At 43.2% G+C, this 22895-nt stretch overlaps 1 protein-coding gene across 2 annotated transcripts in view; it reads left to right on the top strand.

Moving 5' to 3' along the window:
• ATP2A2 (ATPase sarcoplasmic/endoplasmic reticulum Ca2+ transporting 2) overlaps nucleotides 1-20496 on the top strand; it is a 44305-nt gene extending 23809 nt beyond the window's left edge. Inside the window, exons 7-21 of one of the 2 annotated variants that reach the window (XR_010744950.1) lie at nucleotides 712-797; nucleotides 1888-2352; nucleotides 4635-4723; nucleotides 7922-8024; nucleotides 8540-8671; nucleotides 8762-8884; nucleotides 9064-9282; nucleotides 10034-10369; nucleotides 10626-10846; nucleotides 11837-12039; nucleotides 12204-12289; nucleotides 12687-12820; nucleotides 13821-13938; nucleotides 14054-15589; nucleotides 19389-20496. Coding sequence is in view for 1 of the 2 variants with exons in the window: in XM_066331710.1 (XP_066187807.1) it covers nucleotides 712-797; nucleotides 1888-2352; nucleotides 4635-4723; nucleotides 7922-8024; nucleotides 8540-8671; nucleotides 8762-8884; nucleotides 9064-9282; nucleotides 10034-10369; nucleotides 10626-10846; nucleotides 11837-12039; nucleotides 12204-12289; nucleotides 12687-12820; nucleotides 13821-13938; nucleotides 14054-14174; nucleotides 19389-19402 (2450 nt within the window). In the remaining variant the exon portion in view is untranslated. The remainder of the gene's footprint in view (nucleotides 1-711; nucleotides 798-1887; nucleotides 2353-4634; nucleotides 4724-7921; nucleotides 8025-8539; nucleotides 8672-8761; nucleotides 8885-9063; nucleotides 9283-10033; nucleotides 10370-10625; nucleotides 10847-11836; nucleotides 12040-12203; nucleotides 12290-12686; nucleotides 12821-13820; nucleotides 13939-14053; nucleotides 15590-19388) is intronic. The other variant, XM_066331710.1, reaches the window with a different exon arrangement.
• The last annotated feature ends 2399 nt before the right edge of the window (nucleotides 20497-22895 follow it).

Raw genomic sequence — 22895 nt, forward strand, 5'->3', positions numbered from 1 at the left:
ATTTAAAAACAGTGAAGTATTCATAGGAAGCCTATTTTTCATCCTTGAATCTGTCTTGAAACAGGTTCCAGAGTTTCTCACTGCATATCCTGAATAGCACAAGACTGATCAAGCTTCACTTATGTTTAGCATAGGAAAATGGATACACTCCATGCCTGTAGAGCTGTTGGAATAAGTAGAAATATCCCATCAGAATTCTGTAAAAAGGGACTATTCCTTGCCTTTATTTAAGGAACAGAATTCTTGCTTTGAAGGAAGCCTTTGCTGTTTTCAGCCAAGTTGATGCTGAAGTTTCCCTGTCTGATAAAATGGGACTGAGGTCTGAGATACTGCTCAACAAAATCCTTTTTAAAAAAAGGAGGAAGCTTTGGCTCTCTTGAGCTTACACACAGTAGTGTAACTCAGTGACTGAAGCTGAGAGCACCACCTTGTGAAATCTGGTGTAGCAATGAACATCTGCTTTTAAAGAACAGGGATCTTTCTATACCTGTGTGACTTGCTTGTAGAAACTGATATATAATTTTTGCTAAAAGCCAGACATTCAATTTTCCTGGCCAACTGAAATATTTCCTGTTTCACTTAAACAATGAAGATCATTTAAGGAAAGAATTTTGACATCCTAAAAATTTCAGGGCTGAAGATAAAAACTTTTTGATTCCCTCAGGACTCCAGATACAAAACCTCTTCTTAAGACTATTATCTTTATTTTAGGTGAATCTGTGTCTGTTATTAAGCACACAGACCCTGTGCCTGATCCTCGTGCTGTAAATCAAGACAAGAAGAACATGCTCTTTTCTGTAAGTAGTTTGTTTTGAGGTTTTCAAAACGTTTATAAAATAGCACTGAAGCTGATAAAAATGTGCAAAACTTCAGATCTTTCCCCAAAAACTGCATGACTTTGCTGTGTTCTCTGTACATATCTCTGTATGTCTCCATATACATTGAACTAAATGCATTAAAAATTAGAATTAGCTTTTAATAAAAGCTATCCTCAGGGGAAGATGCTGGATGAAACCAGTCTATATGAGGAAAATTATTTTTGTCCTTCACAAGGAAGTCTTGGAGGATGGAGCACACACACTTTGTATTTCTGCAGTAATTTCCTAAAGTGATAGTTCTTCACTATGATAAGAGCCCACACAAATTGTGGTGTGTAGCTAAAACTGAGAACTGGTTTTCTGTATAGGAATGAAACAGTTGGTTCAAATTTATTTGAAGTAAGGATTAAATGTCTTTCATATGAGAAATTAACTTTCTGTTGTCATGCAACTTAATTTTACTGTTCCTTTCCATGTTAAACACATTCACACAGGGAGCCACAGAGAACACAGCTCTTACTCATAGTAAATAACATTAAATCTGACAAAATAAAGAGGCCTAATTAAAAAAAAAGAGAGGTAAAACACATTCAGTATTCCAGCTGAAATACATACTGCTTGCTCAGCAGCTGGGTTTGGCTGTGGTGCTTGTGAGAGATCAATACTGCCTCGTTTTGAACCTGTTCTGGGAGCAGAAATTCCACCCTGCAATGTTCCCTTACAGACACAGGCAGTGTCATCCTCTTCCTCTTTACCCTTTTCCATATCCTGGCTGAAGCACAGTCTGAGCTTGTACAAGATGGTTTGTTTCAAGGGGGTTTTGGGGTTGGGTTTTTTTTGTGGGGGATGAGGATTTGTGGTTTGGTTTTTTGGTGGGTTTTTGTTTGGCGTCTTTTTGGTTTTGCTTTTGGTGGTTTGTTTTATTAGGTCTTTTTGGTTGTTATTTTGGTTGGGGAATTCGTTGTTGTTGTTTTATTTTGTTAAAATTAAGACCAAACAAAAGAAACTCGCCCACAGGCCCTGTTTTATAGAGAGACTCCAAGTTTTCCCTCCTCTTCCTTCACCTCAGGGTACAAACATTGCTGCTGGCAAGGCCATGGGGGTGGTCATTGCAACGGGGGTCAACACGGAAATCGGGAAAATCCGCGACGAGATGGTGGCCACGGAGCAGGAGAGAACCCCCCTGCAGCAGAAGCTGGACGAGTTTGGGGAGCAGCTGTCCAAGGTCATCTCCCTGATCTGCATCGCCGTGTGGATCATCAACATCGGCCACTTCAACGACCCCGTGCACGGCGGCTCCTGGATCCGCGGCGCCATCTACTACTTCAAAATCGCCGTGGCCCTGGCCGTGGCTGCCATCCCCGAGGGTCTGCCCGCTGTCATCACCACCTGCCTGGCCCTGGGGACACGCAGGATGGCCAAGAAGAACGCCATCGTGAGGAGCCTCCCCTCTGTGGAGACCTTGGGCTGCACCTCGGTGATTTGTTCCGACAAGACGGGGACGCTGACCACCAACCAGATGTCTGTGTGCAGGGTACGTCTCCTCAGCCACTGCCAGGAGTCAGCCCTGCTCAGATTCTCCTGATCCCGGCAATTTCTGTTCTCATATCATCAAAATCCTGCTTGATTTCCCTAAGATAAGCCTCCGCTTTGAATTCGGTTTTCCACTGTGTAGTCTTGAAGGCTTTGGTCTCTTTCCTTATTTAGTCATGGCCAAAAATAGCTGTACCCACACTCGAGGAGGACAAAATTGTTTGTAAGCAGCTTTCCATTGATTTGTCTGTGAGCCTTTCAGGTTACTGGTAGTTTTTGGGTGTGATTTGTGCTTTTTTTAGAAAGTTACACTGTAGAACAGGCTGTAAGTGTCAAACACTTGCCTCTTCAATTGAGAAAGACAACAATGGTGGAGAAACTTACTATGAGAAAAGGAGATTTATTGCAGTAACTTCAGTAGTCAAAGGTGTTTTCACTCGTGAGCAGTTCCACCTTTATTTGGTTGTCTTACCTGCAGTGGCTTTGCTGGTCTGGTGGGGATCACTGCAGTGTTTTCAATATGCAACACTGACTAATCTGGCAGCAGCCTGAGGTGCAGTGGACCCTGTCACCAGCATTGCCAGGGTCATCTTCAATGTTGGTGTATTTTTAAGTAAGGCTGAGTTCTTTGCCTCTCCTCCCTTCCCACCAATTCTCTGTCTGGTGTTGGCTGATTTGGGACTTTCATGGCTGGTCATGTTCAGTTGCCAGTTTGTGCTTCTGTGGTGGGATTTAATGGAGAAAACACTGATTTTTTTCTGTTTAATAACTTTAGATGTTCAGAGGCACAGCGACTCCAACATGAAATGTCCAGAGCCTCATTACATTGGGTTAGAATTCCAAATGTGAGCATGTTGAGCACTGCACACCAGTGCTGAAAGTTTGTAAGCCCTAAGCACTTTGTTCTCATGTGATTGATGGCTTTTTCTTCCTAATTGGTGGTTGACTTGTTCTACTTCCTTAAGTATGGTAGTATTTATACCTAAGAGACACAAAGCAGCTGCTCATCAGTATTCCAGAGGAGGTTACTTGCAGTAGAGTTGCATAACTGCCCTAGTCTTTGCAGGGATTTTTTCATCCTGCAGATGCCAAAAGCAGGAGGCTTCCCTGGTTAACTCATCATTTAAGTTGTGTTTATTTAAAAATGCTCTGCTCCTTATTTAGAGGGCTAAATGTTTTAGATCTTGCCCAGCACAGCTTGGTTCCTTGTTAACCTCTGACAGCTGCAAAAGAACAGGAATTGCAGTTTGCAAAAATGCAGCAAAAGTCTAATACCTGTAAAGGTGAGTTTCTTTTATTGGGCTGTGTTTTGTGAGGATGGTTGTAGGACAGCTCAGTGAGGGGTGAAGAGGACATTGCTCAAATGTGATGTGACAAAATGGCCTGTGCTAACCACTGGATCAGAAGTTTCATTAGGATTCACCATAATTAGTGAGAAATTATCTTCTCCAGTGCTACTCCAACAAGCCATGAGAGTAAGACAGCTTCAGGCACTGTGGTTTTTATCTCTGTCCTCTCAGATGTGATTCTGCCTGTAGCTCTCCTAGAAAGGAAACAAAGGAAAGACTGAGCTGCAGATGTCTTAGAGGTACAACTGCATCCTTCAGATTGGTGTCTGAATTTGAAAATACCATTTTACCAGTGCTAGAAGAGCACTTGAGTTGGCTGATTGGTTTAAACTCTCAATATCCCATGTGATAAAGTGACTTGTAACTGGAAACCAGCACAGGAAACACTTTCACTTGAGCCTGGTATTAAGAGAAACTGGCCATAGTCTGGCTCTTGCTAAAAATTCACCTCTCAGATCTCTGCTTCTCCTATTTGTAGATGCTTTTATTTCAATTTTGGGAGAAATTGTCAATGTCCAAGCTGACAGTGTTCAGCCGAGCTGCTTTTGACTGTTTGACAGCAGAGAATTAATTCATGATTCGTGTTACATGAGAATTCATTTACAGATGTAAAGCTTAGGAAGAGCTTGGATCTAGTGAGGATTGTCGGGTGGTGTGTGAATGCTCTTCCCAGCTGAAGTGTACACAGTTCCTGTGGTTTTCAGCTCTTTTCCAGAGAGATCTGTAGGCAGAAAGGCTGTTCCCTGTACTTTGTGCTTCAGTGTATGGAGCTGTTCAAACATCTGTGGGATCGAAGTGCACAGGATCAGGTCTTGTCTGGTTTGTTTATTCTGACTGAACTTGCCTCTTGTACCTGCTTGCTTAAGGCCTGTTTAAATCTCTTGCATTAATTATTATTCAAAGATAGTAACACTTCTAACTCTTTTAATTTCAGATGTTTATCCTGGACAGAGTAGAAGGAGACAGCTGCTCTTTGAACGAATTTACTGTAACTGGTTCAACATATGCTCCCATGGGAGAAGTGTAAGTGTTCTGTTCAAGTTAAATATTTGTCTGTTTGTGCATTCACTATTACTTTAGTCTAGAAAAGAGATGCATGTAATATTCAGTAGTGATTGTTAATAAATGAAAGGTCAGCCAGTGAGAATGCACACTGAAGTAATTAACAGGAAAACAAAGATAAATTGCAGAAATGTAAATCTTCATAAAACTGAATAGAGTCTCCAGTATTGCAGTGTTCCTTGGATAGTCTAAAAATTAATCAGTGATAGAGATGATTTATTTTAGCTAATCTCAGTCCAGTAAGATTTCAGTATCTCAGTGCTTCTAAGTGAGGTTTACTTTTTTATTTAAAAACTGGGTAAATCTGAAGAGGTGAGCATTTGCTCATCTGTGAGCTCAGTGTTTCCAGTTTTCCTGCCTCAGAGAATGGGGAATTTGTTTTTTCTGAGGCATGGTGTGAATGTGTTGGAGCTACCTCTAAAATTGATTGTAAATTCTTGTCCCTGGCCCTCAGTAGTTTATTGGTGCATCTGTACTTGAGTTGGTGTGTGTTTGTCCCAGCCTTTGCTATTTGAGCTGCTGTTAAACCCAGTCCTTTAGGAAAGGAATGAGGTTTGGTTTACTTTATCAGCTGCAAGTCTCTACTAGTGAGGTAAGTGGTTCATCCTGAAAACTTCAGGAATTTTTAGGACTCTGCTTCTTAAAGAAAAGCCTCTTCTGACTGAGTTGTTGCAGGTCCTTTTACTTGGTCAGTCCTCCATGTGTTTTGTAATCTTACCAGTTCAGTTTTACTTGTAGAGCAGAATTCTGCTGTGGATGAAGTAGAATTTAATTTCAGTAATTGTAAACATCTCAGCCTTGTGCAGTTTCACTCATGTGCCTCTGACTCCTACAATCTTGCCCATCTCAATAGTGATTATCTCTGTTTAATTTCCATAGCAGTTAAGACCCTGGTGTTCCCAGCAGCTGGAAATCTTAATTCCCCAGTTCTCTTTTTTGTTTCAAAGCTAATTGCTGTCAAAAGCTTAGGCTGTCATTTCAGGAGGCAGCATTTGCTTAGACAAGGTGACTCCAGACCTTGCAAAACTCCCAGCTATTGCACTTTAGCTGGGCTCACAAGAGCTGCAGATAAACAAAATAATAAAATAGAGCGTGGTGACAGATGTGGGGGATAATGAGACAGACAGCAATGTTTGTTAATGTGCTGTTTTCACTTGCTCAAGTTGAGGGAATGTGAACAAGTGTGTTAAACTCGCTGTATTTGGGGACACAAAGGATTCTGAGAGAGGGAAATTGCCTCAGAAAGGCTCTTACTGGAGCATAGAGAGACTCAGCTCAGCTCCAACCCTTAGGGCTGGCTTATTTCTGCATTTATGGGCAGCTTTTAAAGCAGTGGCTTTGGAGGGATTTTAAGTAAGATGACTTGACTTCACCTTGGATCGCAAACTGTCACTGAAAATGAAGTTTGGGGGAAGGTTAAGAGGCACTTAATCCATTGCACTGCCCCAGAGCAGGACCTGCTCCAGATATGAACCATTTCTGACAGATCTCACTAGGTACTTCTGACACTGTTGGCTTCCACCGCCTGTTCAATTTCATAGCCATTAAGTGGTTTTGCATTAAATCAGTGATTTTTCACTTACTGTTAATATATATGATACCTAATTCTCCCCTAAGATTAATTCAGAATATAAAATCACAAGTATTTCTTACTAAAAACTTCCCAAATTTCATACGGATTTATTTCCAGGGATACTGGGAGATTGTCAGAGTTTGGAGTAGCTTTGCCATGTCTCAGCGAACTCAGTCTTACTGCAAACTGAGAGCAGAAACCCAATAATAATTAGGAACTGCAGCAAAAGCTGGCAGGTTGTATCTGACCTTCAAATGAGTTCATCCTGAAAAACTTGAAGCTGTAAGGAAAAAAAAAATTTGCTTTATCCAGAACTGATAAAAAAATTGCTTTATCCCAGCCCCTTAGACTCTGCATCTGTTCTTCAGAAACTTTTGATAAGAAACACAAAAACGAGGATTCTAAAAAAACATAGCCTGATGTAACAAGTCATTCCAATTGCTGGTGTACTTAGAGTTCAGAACAGGTGAAAACAGGAAGTTTTGGGTGGGATAGATGAGGTGACAGCCTGAGAGCTGGACTTTAAAGCCACAGCTTATGGCTGTAGGATTATATGCCAGCTGAAACATTAAAAACTTATTTGTTTCCTTAAGATTCGTTTTGTTCTCATGTTGTTACACAACACTGGAATTTGTTTGCACCACCACAACTGAACAAAAGCTTACATAATGGGACATGTCATCGTCTGTGTTGTGAGTTCTTATGGAGTAATGATCCACATCTTTCCACCATCAGACCTTTTTTCCCCCCTCCTTCAGAGCTTTAGTGGAAGATGTTCTATATTAGCTCTGTCTTGCTAATTTTGCTGGGGGAAAATAACAGTATTGAACACTGTCTTGGTTGTTTTGTGCTTGCTGTAGAAAATTCCAGGAAAGGAATCAATTCACTGTTTCCAGGAGTGAAAGCAGAAAAGTTGCTTCTTACTTGTGGTGTCAAAATGGTGCTTTACTTCAGGAAAATGCACCTTCCCTCTCTCTGAAGCCCTGAGATATTGGTCATTAAGTGTGTATCACTACTGGGAAAGAGTATTTATTTTCTGGTGGAGTTAGTCTCATGAAATGACTTCATTTTTCATGGCTTTAGGAGGCTCACATATAACACACATCAATTGCTAGAAAATTAAAGAGGAAAATCTGCTTTAATGCCTGCCCAGTGCATGCACTTCATGCATTGCAGTAAAGCTGCAGAATGTGCAGCAGGAAGGAAGCTGAATGCTCAGGTATCCAGCAATATCCCTATCCCTTTCCTGCTTGCATCTCCCCTCCAAGCCCTGCCCATGCTCCAACATGTGCCTCATCACTGAGCCCTTCTCCAGGCTGTTGTGTGACTGGAGGAAGTGAGATTTTGTCACTCTAGAAGTGATGTCATCAATGATCTTCTCATTCCATTCATGATTCTGATCCAAACTTCAGAACTCCCCCTTTATCAATCCTGCTCTTCCCAACGACGACTCCTGTAGTTCCAAGTCCATTACTAATGAGCATTGTACTAAATAAAAATGCAGTAAAGAGGATAAAGAAAATATAATACGAGATGCTGATACTAAATAAGTAACTTCAATCTCCCCCTTTTCTTCCTCTGGAAAGGCATAAAGATGACAAACTCATTAAATGTAGCCAGTATGATGGTCTTGTGGAACTCGCAACAATCTGTGCACTCTGCAATGATTCCTCTTTGGATTACAATGAAGTAAGTTCATATCCTGAAACAGAGGAGAGTGTAGGAATGAGGATAAATGTTCTCATCAGTCTGTGTAATACTTTTCAGTGGTAAATCCCCTTTTAGTCAAGGGGGGAGGGTATTTAGGTCCTCTGAAGTATTAATTCTGAGAACTACTTGTTTGTTGAACACTGAGAACTAAATCCAGCAGCAAATGTAATCTGTAATTTGGAGATCTCCTGTTGCTGCTTTCTTGCTTTGCCTCGCTGCCTTATGGTTGCTGCCAAGTCTCAAAATGTCTTAATTGCTTGATGATAAAATACTGACATCTCTCTCTGCTGCTCTTGAGGGTAAAGGCTTCAAATTCCTATAAATTAAACTCCTCAAGGCTGCTCTTTTAAAATAGTTTTACTTATTTCATGAGCCGCATTAAATCTTGCGAAGCTTCCCCCCACCCCGTGTTGTGACACTTGAGCTTTTGTCTCTGGTAGGTTCCAGGTGAGGTTTAAACTCGTGTGCTTTTGTTTGTTTTGTGTTAACTCAAGGCTAAGGGAGTTTATGAAAAGGTTGGTGAAGCCACAGAGACGGCGCTTACGTGTCTGGTTGAGAAAATGAACGTGTTTGACACAGACCTGAAGGGACTTTCTAGAATTGAACGTGCCAACGCCTGCAACTCAGTGAGTCTCCTTTCACTGCCTTTGTCTGGGGACACAGCTCTGTAGTGTGTGTATCGCCTAAATGCACTTCATGCTTCTTGTTTTAATAAGGTGATAAAACAACTCATGAAGAAAGAATTCACCCTGGAATTCTCCAGAGACAGGAAGTCGATGTCTGTCTATTGTACTCCGAACAAACCGAGCCGCACGTCCATGAGCAAGATGTTTGTTAAGGTCAGTCCCTCACTGGAGACAGTGAGGTGGTGGAATGGCTGCAAGGCTGCACCACGCATAAAAATGATGATGCAACCAACTGCAGCTTGGAGTGGGAGGAGGGACTTGGTAATTTAAGCAAATGTTGTAATGGAAAGGCGTTTCTTAAGCTAAATTAGTTCTTCTTTTTGCCTCTGCAGGGTGCTCCTGAAGGTGTGATTGACAGGTGTACACACGTCCGTGTTGGAAATGCTAAAATACCTTTAACCTCTGGAATTAAGCAGAAGATAATGTCTGTCATTAGAGAATGGGGAACTGGCAGAGACACGTTGCGTTGCTTGGCTCTGGCAACCCATGACAATCCTCCCAAAAAAGAGGAAATGAATCTGGAGGACTCCTCCAATTTCATTAACTATGAGGTAAGATCAGTAGCACTTCTCCCTCTCCCAAACTGGAGAACGGTGACTCCTTCTGTTTGATTATCTCTCAAGGGAGTTACATCTGAGAATTTTCTTTCTGGGTATTTTTGATGTCAGACACAACAGCTCTTCACTTGTATGGAGGGAATGTTCAGTCTGAGAACAGACTTTGTGTTTAGGAGAAACTGTTGAGGGCAGTTAGCTTTTTTTGGCTAGGAGCACAAGAAGAAATCAGTTAAACAGTCCAAAAATTGCATTGTGGTTTCAGCTTTTATGGTTTTTCAGTTTGGCATTGCTCAACTGCAAGACCTTTTTGGGTTTTTTTTTTTGATGGATCATACCTGCTCTGGGAGTTAGGTTCACTTCCCTGCCTCTGTACTGTCAGCTGCAAGGGCTCAGTCCATGATTATCATCTTAGCTGCTCTGTAATTTTCCAGTGAAATCTTTATCTGGTATTTGGGAGGAAAGTAATAATAGTTGCATGAGTTTTTGGCTTGTGCTCTCTCTGCTCCTGGCACTGATGATAAAAATGTAAGGCTCAATGCTTGCAGGTTGAATTTGCAAAGCTGGCAGGTAGATCACATTTAAACTGACAAAATTAGTGCATTTGAAGCAAATTGGTAAGGCAGGTCAAGGAGTGATCCCAAATGTCACGACACAGCTGTAACATGCAAGGAAAACAATTTTTCACTGCTGCCAGAGGAGAAACCTGCAGGATCTTTGCACTAAAACTCACTGTGTCTTGTTTCAGACCAACCTGACGTTTGTGGGCTGCGTGGGAATGCTGGATCCCCCGAGGATTGAGGTAGCTTCATCCATAAAGCTGTGCAGGCAGGCTGGCATCAGAGTCATTATGATCACAGGTGACAACAAGGGCACGGCTGTGGCCATTTGCCGCCGCATCGGGATCTTCGTGGAGGATGAGGATGTATCCACCAAAGCCTTCACGGGCAGGGAGTTTGATGAGCTGTCCCTGGCTGCCCAGAGAGATGCCTGTCACCATGCCCGGTGCTTTGCCAGGGTAGAGCCTTCCCACAAATCCAAAATCGTGGAGTTCCTGCAGTCTTTCGATGAGATCACAGCCATGGTAAGTGATGGTTACTTGGTTAGAAAGGCAAATGCTGTTTAAACCCTGATTAGGCCTTCTCAGAGTAATTCCTCATTGTGGAAAACACTTGCTTCCATGTTTCCCTGCACTTAGGGAGTTTTAAGGATTCAAAACCATAAAGGTTTTATGAGTTTTGAGGATTCACACCCAGTGCAGAATTAATTCCTTTCTGGATCTGTATGTTAGTGCCCACCTTGTTTACTGATTCATTTCCAACCCTGAATTCTCGTTTTAGACTGGTGATGGTGTCAATGATGCCCCTGCACTGAAGAAAGCAGAAATTGGAATTGCCATGGGTTCTGGTACTGCAGTGGCCAAAACTGCTTCTGAAATGGTTTTAGCAGATGACAATTTCTCCACGATTGTGGCTGCTGTGGAAGAAGGACGTGCCATTTATAACAACATGAAACAGTTCATCCGATACCTGATCTCCTCCAATGTTGGGGAAGTTGTTTGGTAAGTTTAAATTTATTTTTTCTTTGAGCTAGAGGAGTGATGGAGTCTTCCAGTATTTCTCACTAAAACCAGAGGAGGAGGTTCTCCAGGTAGTGGATCTCTGTGGAAGTTGCATGTTTCTGGCCTGCCTTCAGTGAAGGATTGTAGCTTGCCACTAAAGTTGCACATTGTGTTATTTAGAATATTCTAGCTCAGTAGGTAATGCTTTCCAGTTGTTTCTGTGATTGGAATAATTCTCTAGAGAAGGAAAACCAAAACCTTAATCAAACAGTACGAGATCTGGAATTTCAGATAACAGAGTCCCAGGCGTAGTTTAGATGTTTATTTAACCTCAGGTTCCAGGAACATGTTTTGTGTTCCTCTGGGAGGAGCAGTGGTGACCCAGCAGCACAGTATGCATTGCTGGTGACAAAATGTAAATACTGATCTCCTCACAGTCCTTACATCAAAGCAGACTTTTCCCAGAGTAGGATAAAGCACAGCAATTGTCTTGCCTTGTTTCTTGTCAGCTTTAAGGCCATATCTTGGGGTGACATCCTTCACATGGCTCTTGCTGCAGCCCCTGTTTCTGTTCTATTTATTCACACAGGCTTGGAGCCATGAAAGTTACAGGCTCAGTAAAGTTCTGCAGGGACTAGCAGTAATCTAGGGAAATGAAGCTTAATTATTTCAGCCAAAATGTGTCTTTCAGAAAGCGGTTTTCAAGCCTTTATCCATGTGTATGTGTGTATTTACCTATACACACAAGTAGAGCGGAGGAAAAACCAAAAAGTCTTCAATTTTTGAAGTTATCAGAAGAAGACAATGCTTCAAAGCTTACATGCCAGTGGTTAGTCTTTGCTCTTGGATATGTGTTTAGTTTTCTGATTGTGAATATTCAGCTTGTGATCTTCAGTGAGTAAGAGAGAACAGAAGTGCTGCTGCAGGTTTAGGCTTAAACGTTACTGACACGCACAAGAATAAGCTTGTAACTGATGGGTTTCTTCGTAGTATCTTCTTGACTGCTGCCCTGGGTTTTCCTGAAGCTCTAATTCCTGTTCAGCTGCTGTGGGTGAACCTTGTGACAGATGGTCTCCCTGCCACTGCCCTGGGCTTTAACCCTCCTGATCTTGACATCATGAATAAGCCACCACGCAACCCCAAAGAGCCCCTCATCAGTGGGTGGCTCTTCTTCCGTTACCTGGCTATTGGATGTAAGTACTCATGCCTTTTTTTTTTTTCTTAAATAAACTTAAGACACAAATTACAACCTATTTTTTTTTTAGTACTCGAAGTCTTGAGGCCAGAATTCATGTGGCAGGCGAGGTGTTGTCTTGCATGAGTTCACAGCGCTGAGAAAAGCTTTCTTTTCTTGCAGGTTACGTTGGTGCTGCCACAGTGGGTGCTGCTGCTTGGTGGTTTATTGCTGCTGATGGTGGTCCAAAAGTTTCCTTTTACCAGCTGGTATTTGCTCAGTTTAATATCTTTGGGGGGAGAGGGGAGGTTCCTGCTGCTTTCATACTTGAAATGATTGTACAAACCTGGTAGGTTACGGGAATTTATGTAATTAAACATTTTCAGACTTGTTCCTGTAAAACTTGATCATGATTAATTAGTCTTGATAGCAAAGCTCAGAGGTGGGATAACTAAGCTTCTAACAATTTGAAGGACAAATTGTTGTCTTGTAAGTAAAAGCCTAAAGAGGATTTTTCTAAAGCAGGTAAAGGTTTGTAAGCACTGGTTTCAGGAGTCTCAGTAGAAACTTCCCTTTCTATAATACTCACTGCTTTTTTCCTAGTTGCCTATTATACATTTTGAGAGTTAAGGAGCTGTCGAGTGAGTTGACTGTGTTCTGTTCCAGAGCCATTTTCTGCAGTGCAAGGAGGACAATCCAGACTTCTATGGGGTGGACTGTGTGGTGTTTGAGTCCCCATATCCCATGACAATGGCTCTCTCTGTGCTTGTCACCATAGAGATGTGCAATGCTCTCAACAGGTTCGTATGTCCCAACAGGAAAGGCAAGCCTCTGCATAGCTTATCCAAAATCCTGCTTTTTGTGCAATTTGATCCTTGGTGAACAGCTCAGCTAATGAAGAGTGAGTCACATTTCCCTTCCGAGCTCTGGTAGTGCAAACAAACTGACTCTTAGATAACATTTGAGATCTCTTATCATAAGGTGTATTTTTAAGTCTGCCAATTCACGTTGGTATTTTGCTAAGCACGAGCAACTGAAATATTTTCCATTATTTTTAATCTAAGCTTAATCAATCAGATTATCCCTACTATGTTGGTATAAAGTGATATCAAGGAGAACTAAAATAAGAATGCTGAAGATATGGAAAATAGTTTTTCCTGCCCTAAGGGAGTGTAGGTTTAGCCAATTAATATTAGATTATAAATGGAAACCACTAAATAGCACAATGTCAAGGGTATTTTTCTTCAAATAGCTTAGAGGTCAGTTAATTTAAAAACAAATAAACTTGAAACACAAGTGCACTGGGGTAGTCCTACATAAAGATTCTGCTCTACATCTGCTGCTCTGGATCTCAGCCTCTTCTCCATCCCAGCCTAAATGCAGATGGAATCAAGAGCCAGCATGAAGAAGATGCAAGTTCTTGACCCTGTGTCAGTCTTTCAGTGAACTCCAGCAGAAGTGGGTGCACTTGGGGCCCTGGTAGACTCAGGGGGATTCTCTCTATTAGGCTGCCATGTCCACACTTCCCTTTCCCTCCCATGGAGAGGATTTTGGGGTCATAGTGAGAGGACTAGACCAGGTCAGGAATGAGCAGAACATTTGAGTCTTTCAAGAATAGAGCTGAGACTGATGGTGGCTGCTTTGCTAAGCTGACTTCCAGGCCAGTTTGAAGTTGCAGCATCTGAACCGTGTCCTGGGCTGTTTCCTGCCTGGGATCCCTGTGCTGTGGCAGGCTGCTTTGTGGTTCTCAGAGCTTCCTGTTGGTGTAAGAGTCACCCATGAGCCTTGTTTCTGTTGCAGCCTGTCAGAAAACCAGTCCCTGATGAGGATGCCCCCGTGGGAGAACATCTGGCTGGTGGGGGCCATTTGCTTGTCCATGTCCCTGCACTTCCTTATCCTTTATGTGGAACCACTGCCAGTAAGTGCTCCTGCCTTACCCCCCACCCCTGAACTTCCAGACAGAGCAAAACCTTGCGTGGGGCTCGAGGCCAGGGCTGGAGGGGGAGCTGGGTAACCCTTGGCTTTTCTTTCAGATTATCTTCCAGATCACACCTCTGAACGTGACGCAGTGGCTGATGGTATTGAAAATCTCCCTCCCTGTCATTCTGCTGGATGAAACACTTAAATATGTGGCCCGTAACTACCTGGAACCTGGTAAAGATGATAGTGTGCGGCCTGCCACCAAACCCTGTGCTCTGTCAGCATGCACCGAAGGAGTTTCCTGGCCGTTTGTGTTCATTACTATGCCCCTGGTTATCTGGCTTTACAGCACAGACACTAACTTTAGTGATATGTTCTGGTCTTGACTGACATGGTGACGAGTTTTACATTCAAAGGAGAAAAAAAAAAAAAAAAAAGTTTAACTTAATTTTTTTATTGTTTAGAGCAACTGTCTATTTCTGCTGAATTTTCACATGAACATATTTGCCGGTGATGGAGGTTTCATAATCTAGATTTTGGTTTTTTGCTTTTTCTGACTTCAGTGGGGGCAATATATTCCTCTTTTATACACAGTTAAAGTGTCCATTGACATGTACAGAGAACTAACACTATTTTATGCAAATATTTTTTTGTAGATGAAAAGCATGTACAGTGTTCTGTTCAATAGTCTACTCATCATGTAAAAAAAAAGTAAATTTTTTTTGAGCCAGCGGACACTATCAAACTAAATTGGCAGCAGATTTTAGGGAATGAATGTGTGTTGTCTAAAACTAAAAAAGCATGTAACTGTTTGTCTTCTGCATGATCATCCAAACTTAATTTGTCATAAAGTCAGGTTTTGTTCACAAGCAGAACTTTCTGCACTGGGTAGAGAATCCTGCTCCCAGGGTCAGGATTTCTTCTCGGTCCCCTCTTCCCTCACTCTCGGTTCTTGACTGTCCTTGTTTACACCACTTTCTGTATGAGGTATGCCTGATCTCGCTCGTGCAGAAAATACCATTCCAGGTGCAGCCTGCTGGGGTTCTTCCATACTCTCCACACACATAGGGTTGTTTTTTTTAAGGATTATTTATTTGTCTATTGTATTTTATTGTAACAGACCTTACTTTGCCAGTGTTGCCCATTATGCAGGGATAGGGAGGGCTACTTTAAATCTAAAGCCTTTTTAACACACACAATCTCTTTCAGTTGAGAAGAGGGTTTAAGTTGGGGTTTAATACATTTTTTACACATCAGAGCCTTTTTCTTTTATTTTTCCCCTTTAAGATCAAAATTTCCAATGAGACCTGAAAAAATAACTTGCACTGCATAGCTAGAAATTGGATTTCCTACACGTAGGGCACTAATGCTCAGTTGTATTCATGGAGTTACTCTGCTGGCCTGGTGTTAGCCTGACTTGAAGTAACAAGCTCGTGTGTGTTTTTTGTAAAATCTGTAAATAGCACATGACCAAATTGAACATATTGTATAGAACTATTTTTATTTTAATGTGGCACTAACCACCTTCATTATTACGGTAAATGTTAAAGCATGTTTTCAAATTCAGTCCTGTATCAACAATGTGTAAGTCATTAACAGTCCTAACTGTGGTGTTTTTCTCCAATGCCTTCCAACTTTCATCGACTAAAGTGAGTATTTTTCTTCCATTTCACCCTGCCAGTGGTGACTTGCTGTAAAATAGCATATGCTGTATACATGTTGAAGAATAAATAGTAATTTCCTTCATTCCCATGCTGTGTTTTGTCAAACTCTGCTGTGCTACATTATTATCACCACTTTAGACTCTTGTTTTGTGGTCTGAAGCTCAAATTACTGATTCCAAAGGCAAAGCACTTGCCTTTGGTTTAGTGTATTTTAGGGTCTTGATTTATAGTACCTGGGAGCCTTAGTGCCCCAAGGTCTTACAGCTTTTGGGTCTTAAGTTTGAGATAAAATCAGACAAATCTGTAACTTAAGACCCTGACAGCTGTTACCGTGAACGTTTAGTGTCCAAAACTCTCTGGTACTTGTGGTCAGGTGCTGGTTTACTCCAAAGCTTTTCCCTGCTCTGAAACAGGGGCTGCCCCTCAGAGCTGAGCACCCTTCCCTGGTCCCTGCAGTGCTTGAAGGGCAGGTGCTGCTCCTGGCAAAACCAGCTCATGATTTGTTACTTGCCATCTGAGAAGGCAGAAGAACAGTCTCAGCTTAACAGGGCAGTCTTTGAAACCTGCCCTGGGGTCACTGTGTCTGTAGAGCAGCAGGTGCTGTTATCTCGTGCTGGCTCAGTTCTGCTTTAGTAACCAAATTCAAACAGCTTTGTGATCCTCTTAGAGGGGAAGGATAGTTCCAGGCTACGTTCTCTTGGTGCCAGCTGGAATCCAGCGAGCACACGTAATTCTCTGGGTTTAAGCTCTCAAGTGGAGAGATGCTCCCTCAGAACACAGAGGCTCTGTCAGAAATTCCACTGCATTGTGACACTTTCTTTGTAGAGACTTTGACTTGAGTTGATGTGAAGTGGCTCAGAGGAGCTGACCTAAAGGTGGTAGCTGGTGTGTTGCCAAACTGTGAGCATTCAAATGCCCTTTTTTAGTGTGGAAAAGCCAAACTAAGGTTTTGCATTCCACAAAACCACTGGTCTGCACTGGCCTTTTGCTGTTATCAATAACAAATAAGCAGCATGAGACTCATCCCTGTTCCTTGAAACAAAAAATAATAGTTCCTATGCTGTAGGATTCCTTGAGATCAAAGTGTGTACCAGTGTGTTATTTGCTGAAAACAAATTAGCAGCTTAGTTCTGTGTGCTCCTGCTGCTATTGACAGACATTTCCAGGGCAGGAGTGCCACTGAATCCTTGAACACGGGTTCTGCTGAACCTCAGAGCATCGTGTGGTGGCTTTTTTAAAGCCATGTGTCTGGCTGCCACCATGAATAATTCTGCTTCTTGGACAATCCCATTCCTGTCTTTTATGCCAATCCTGCCATTCACCCCCCTTTTCCCCTCCCTTAAGAAGCTGAAAGGGAAAATGACTGTCAATAAGTAGAATTCAGAATATTCAGAATTCAGCACCTTCTCTGTTGGATCTGTCAGTGTTGAAGATGAACCTTTGCTGCTTGTCATGGATTTCCATAGAGATCTGAGAGCTCATTTCGTGCCACTGTCTCAGAGGCACTTGGGGTAGGGCCTCGTGTTCCTTGGACTTTGCCTTGAAATCTGGATGAGTGGTGGGCAAATGGTGATTTTGGGATCCATCCCTACAGGCTCCCAAGCTTACAGAACAGTCAGATTTTACAGGGTGCTCCTACAGAGCCCAAGCAATCTTCATCTGCCCTGTTCATCTTCTCTTTCTCCCCGTCTTATCCAAGTTTCCCTGTGGAAATGGAGCCGTAGGGTTCCCCGAGGTCAGCAGCTGCAGATCTCAGGTTGGATGGCAGCTGTGCTGTGCTTTCAGGACTTCTGTTTTCCAAGTGCTACAAATCCCACCCTTGGCTGGTTGGGATTGGCCAAATGTTCAGAGCTACCATGAGCTTCCTCCTGGGCAGTGAGGCATCCTGTCCTGGAATCACATCCTTGTGATCTTGAAGCTGAGTGCTGGGTCTGGGTTCAGCCCTGGCAGCTGAGCAGGCTGGGGGAGGCTGCAGGAGGAGCCTGAGGAACTGAAGGCTTTTCTATCATAGAAAGTACAGAACTGCAGTGGAAAGTTTGTCATTTCTGCAGGAAGTGTCTGAACTAAAGTGTTTATCCTTAGCTGTATAGATCCTGTCATCTTTCAGCCTCAGTCTTTTCAGCTGGAGAAGCCAGAAAGGGGAGGACTTTTCAGGACAGACTCATTTGTTTGGTCCCAAATACTTCCTCTCCAACCTCCTCAGTGCTGGGGTTGAAGAAGGTAACTTCTGTTGAACCATGTTAGAGAATGTACAAACAGCAGTCCTTGTTCAAGCAGGACTAACTCAGAATTCCCCAGGCTTGATCTCCCACTCCATTCTTACAAAATAGCTTCATATTTTTTGTTTCTCTTTGCTCCCATCTCACCAAGCTTTTTCATCTCTGCTGTTTTCTGGATTCCTTGGTGCCCTCACACATCACTGCTTATTCTCTACTGTGAGAGGGGTGTGTAAGACCAGGATCAATCCTGTGATTGATGCTGCCTTATGCTGGGAACACCAGGAAGGATATTTGCTTGTGCTGGGAACCCACTGGGGTTTGGAATGAGAGCAGCTCCTCCTGAATCCAGTGTTCTGTAGCAAGGAGGATGCTCAGGCAGCTGCAGTCATGCATTGAATTTTTAGACAGGAGCTTTTTTCTTTGCAGTGCCTTGGGCTCTCTCTGCTTTTTTTTCACGTGTGAGCAATCCAAAGTGCTGAGCTACACAACGAGCTGCTCCTTGCTGGCATCTGAGCAATAAAAATAGTTCATACTTGGTTTTCCCAAAAGGTTATTGCAAATAAATGGGTATGAAAGAGGCTGCAGAAAAACATTCCTACCGGTCTGTCAAAGTGCTCTGAGGCTCGTGTTGGTAGAGAGGCTGTTGGGGAGGTTCCTGGTACGAGTCTGAGTTTTTGATCTGATGATAGAATGCAGTACAGCAGTGCCAGCCCGAGACACAGCTCGAGCCCAGAGCTGGTGGTGCACGGCCCAAGGGGGCTGCCTTGGCTGAGATGAAGGGAGGTAAAACTGATACAGAGTCGTCTGTCTCTTGCACCTGTCTTGTTTACTTTTTTGCACTTCTAACCATTAACTGTTTCCCTAATCTCTGCTAATTACATCCTTAATTGCATTAATATGCATTTTCAAATCTTAGCAGCAGAGCCCAAATTTTAGTGTTGAAGCAGTGTTTGGAAGAGCTTCCCTGGAGCTGTAGGGACTCAGAGCAGTCTCTCCAGACACAAGGCTGACCTTACGCTGTGGTAGGGGTGAAGTACAGCAGGAGCTTTAGGACGTTGTACTCTACCCTTTGCCTACACATTAATCCGTGTAGTTTAATGACTTCTTCAAAGCTTTCCTACTGCTTCCCAGAACAAGCTGCCTGACTTGGAAAAGGGACATTGTTAGGTCACTTTGGGGGCAAGCTTGCCACGATGCCTCGGCTGAAAAAAAAACAAGTGTGTAGTATGGAACTTGAAAGTAAAAATCCCAAAGGAGTGAGAATTGTCTGTTGCCACTGGTCAGGCAGAGAAAGGCAAAAGCTAATTAAATGTGTCTTGGTTTTCACTGCAGTCTTGAGTAGGAAGTGCTGGCTCTGCTGATAATCAAGGGAGCTGAGCCTTAATCCAGAGGATTCTGAGCTTCGAGAACAAAGTAACCTGAGAGTGTCCCTTCAATGACAGAGCAGCCAGTTACCAAACTTAACATTCTTTCTTCTGTCACTGTTGATCTTAGTCTTGCTTGTATAATGATACTTAGCATTCATCCTTTCATTAACTGACGCCTTTTCTTTCTTTCCTTTTCAGCAATACTGGAGTAATCGCTTCCTAAACAATTTTGCAGAAATGTAAGGTTGTTTTGTTGCGTGCATGTGTTTTTAGCAACACATCTACCAAAACTTCTGCATGTATCGTGTAAAGATTCTTTGCTTTTCCCTAAAAACAAAACTCATTGTGTTCTCTGTGGAAGAAATGTGTGGTACCATTAGGACTTCATGATACAGATGTACAAACGTGCAATATAGCTTACCAAGCTGGAACTCTCTCCAGAGAAGTTGGGTTTCTGTGCTGCATGGAGAAGAGTTTGGTTATCCTTGAACAAGAATTGCGGAGCTGTCAGCCAATTTCCATATTCCTGTATGTAAAATGTCAGTTTATACAATGTACAATATCAGATAATGCATGCCTTGGGTTGTAGACGGATCTCTCTCTGTATTGTATCATCCAAACATCCTACTCCAACAGCTTCTGTACAATGCTCTCCTATTTATAAATCCATGGAAACGATTACAGATGAATGTTAAACCGTAAGCCTCCACTTCATAACATTGGATTTTTTTATCATCTGTGCAAATCAACCTCTTTTGCACTGTAATGTAACTTATTTAAATCTAAGGCAGTAAGACAGATGTTGGTGCAATACAAAATATCGTGATGCATTTATCTAAAAAGCAACAACAACGTAGCCAGTTCCCACAGCTGCATGTGTGACCTTTAGAAGTTGTAAATAAGATCAATTGTCTATTGACATGCTGACAGTAAGGAGCATCACACCTAGTTTCATTTGTATCAGGTAAATAAATTTATTCTACAATACGTACTCGGCGTGTTATTTGATGCACTTTGTTTCCTGCAGGTCGGTGCGCAGGCACTGCAGCGCGCTCTTATTTTAGTAATGCCAGGATGACACCTTTTAGCACCAACACCATTGCAATCTTTCCTCCTAGAACTATGCAGATGCAGCTGCTCCTCGGCAGTATTGACCTCCTCACTGGTGGGATTTCCTCTGTCCAGGGGCTTGTGTGTGTGTTTAAGGGACACTGTCAAGTACTTTGATCACTCAGTTTTTTTAAAATGCTCCATTGTTTGTAAAATCCCTCTGAGAAACGTAAAATAAACAATTCTTTCCCAACTACATCTTTTTTTTTTCCTTTTTTTTTTTTTTTTGGTCCTTTTTTGTTTTCTAAATTGCCCCAAGCCTAAAAGTAGCTCCTGATCTTTTCCATTTCCGTAGGCAAAAGGAGGATGAGCCAAATGTGTTTGCTCCAAACCACAGCACGAGCATCCTGCTGGGAGTCCTTGGTAGTTTGGGCTCATTCCCTTCCCCAGACCAGGGGCTGTTCTGCCACAAGCTCACAAGGCTGCTGCTGGGCAAGGCTAAAGCACTCTCAGGGTAAAAGCTGGAATTTCCAAAGCCCAAACACCAGATTTTGTTTGGAATAAGAGACAACTTAGGAATGTGTTTTACATTAAATGTAATGCCTCTTAGCCTCCAGCCCCCGATAGCAGCACCCTGCTGGCAAACAGCATTATCCAAATGAGGTGACACATCTGAGACCCTTCAAACGCAACAGTGTGAGGTTTAAAAATACAAGGGTCGAATTCCATGCTCGGGAGCTCTATAGGATGGTGGAGGGTGGGTTAAGGCATCGGGCTGAGCTGCTGCTGGCCGCTTCCTACTATGGTAGTGCTGTGCTGGGCCGGCTGAGCTCTGCTGCTCTCCCCGGGGCTGTCAGAGCCGGGCCCCGCTCTCCTTATCTGCCCTGCGGCTCTTCCCGCAGTCGGATTTGGAGCCGGGCCTTGGCACCCACGGGCAGCGCTGTCAGCAGCGCCCCTCCCGCTGCAGGGCTCCTTCAGCGGCACCTGAGCTCGGGTTTGGCCGGGGCAGGTGGGGGAAGAGCCCCACGAGCATCTCGGGGCTCTCACAGCCTCAGCCTGGCTGGGGAAACGGAGCTCAGAGCTCCCCATCGCTGCTGTGCCCCTGCTCCATCCAGCCCGGCTGCTCTCCTGCCCCTTTCTCCTGCCTCTGGGAGTTGTCCCCGGTGCCAAAGGCAAAGCTCAGCGAGGACAGGAAGGTGCATTCCTCGGCTGCTGGCTGCAGCTCCGCGTTCAGACAGCACTGAGCAAACTCACACCAACTCACACCTTCCTTTTTAAACATTTCTTTAAATGATGATCTGCAAGTTTAAGCAGAATGAGTCCCCCCAGCTGGAGTGCAGCCGTGTGAGGAGAACGTGATGCTCGGTAGGTTGCCAAGGTGCTCAGTGCAAGAATATGTGCTGAGAGATGCTGAAATAAACAGCTTCATCTTCCCCCTCCTCCTCTTCTCCCTGCAAACCCCCAGCTCTAAAGCACCACACGGATGAGCCCACTGACAGCACAGAGCAAAGAAACCACTCCCCACAGCTCAAGTTATGAGGCATTATGGACATATTACATTCAACTCTAAATACAGGGGGCAGGAAATATCCCTATTTTTACCTCGAGGTGAATTTGAGTGTGATTACAGCCCACATCCACCCCCAGGAGAGTGGGTGAGAAATGAGAGCTCTGAGCAGGTCTTGTAAAAGATTTCATCCCAACAGTTTACTCACATGGAAGTGCAGAGAAGACTTTGGACATCAATTTATCAGGCTCCAGGATTTTACCTTGTACCCCAAACCATCACCCCATTTGCCACATTGCTGTTTTGATGGGATGATAGGGGGGGAAAAGGAATCTGATCTCCAAACTCACAAAGTCCTTGGCCCCTCTGGAAGCTCTTGGAAAGGGAGGCTTCTACAGGGTAAATATCCACTGGGAACCCACAGCCCAGCCTTTGCAAAGTAAAGGCCAAGGCAGTGAGTGAAAACAGAGATTATTCTTTCTATTTTGTTGTTCCACCAAGTGATAGCCATGGACTGGCCACAGGGCTTTCCTTAATAAATAAATTGTTACACTGAAGTTCCCCAGGTGAACATTTTATTTTTTCCCTAAGCTGTTTGCACCAAAATAACCATATTTTATTATCTATTTCCTCCCCAAACACCCAGTCGTATATACATCATTGCCTCCTCTTGGCCAGCTTCCAGAGGACATTTTAGCCAACTAAGGCTATTTAGTTTGAAATCACAGGTTTATACTGAGTTTAAGCCCTCCTAAGGTCACGAAATTTAAGACCCATAGAGACTGCAGATCTGAGGTTTTTAAATACATTTGGTTGTGGTATGTTAGTGTAACTTGAAATGACAATGGCAGACACAGCCTTTGAGATTTCCTTACCACTGAGATCTAAATGAGGGACTAGAGTTTGCTGAATCAGAAATCCTGCCTGCTTCTGCCCTGGATGGATCAGTTTCCACATCACTGAGCTGCTGAAAAGCAAGGAGGGAAGAATCACCACACAAAGAAGCTTAATGAGGAAGACAGTTACTGAAAGGGGGGGGGTGGGGGAAAAGTCCCTGTTAATCAAAAATCTCTCTGTAATCAGCAGCAGCAGAAAAACAAGCAGCACCTTGATTCAAGAGAGAACTCTGATACTGGGCAGCAGTCCTC

The sequence above is a fragment of the Sylvia atricapilla genome, chromosome 17, assembly GCF_009819655.1.
Source record: "Sylvia atricapilla isolate bSylAtr1 chromosome 17, bSylAtr1.pri, whole genome shotgun sequence".
In the NCBI taxonomy this organism is placed as follows: Eukaryota; Metazoa; Chordata; class Aves; order Passeriformes; family Sylviidae; genus Sylvia; species Sylvia atricapilla.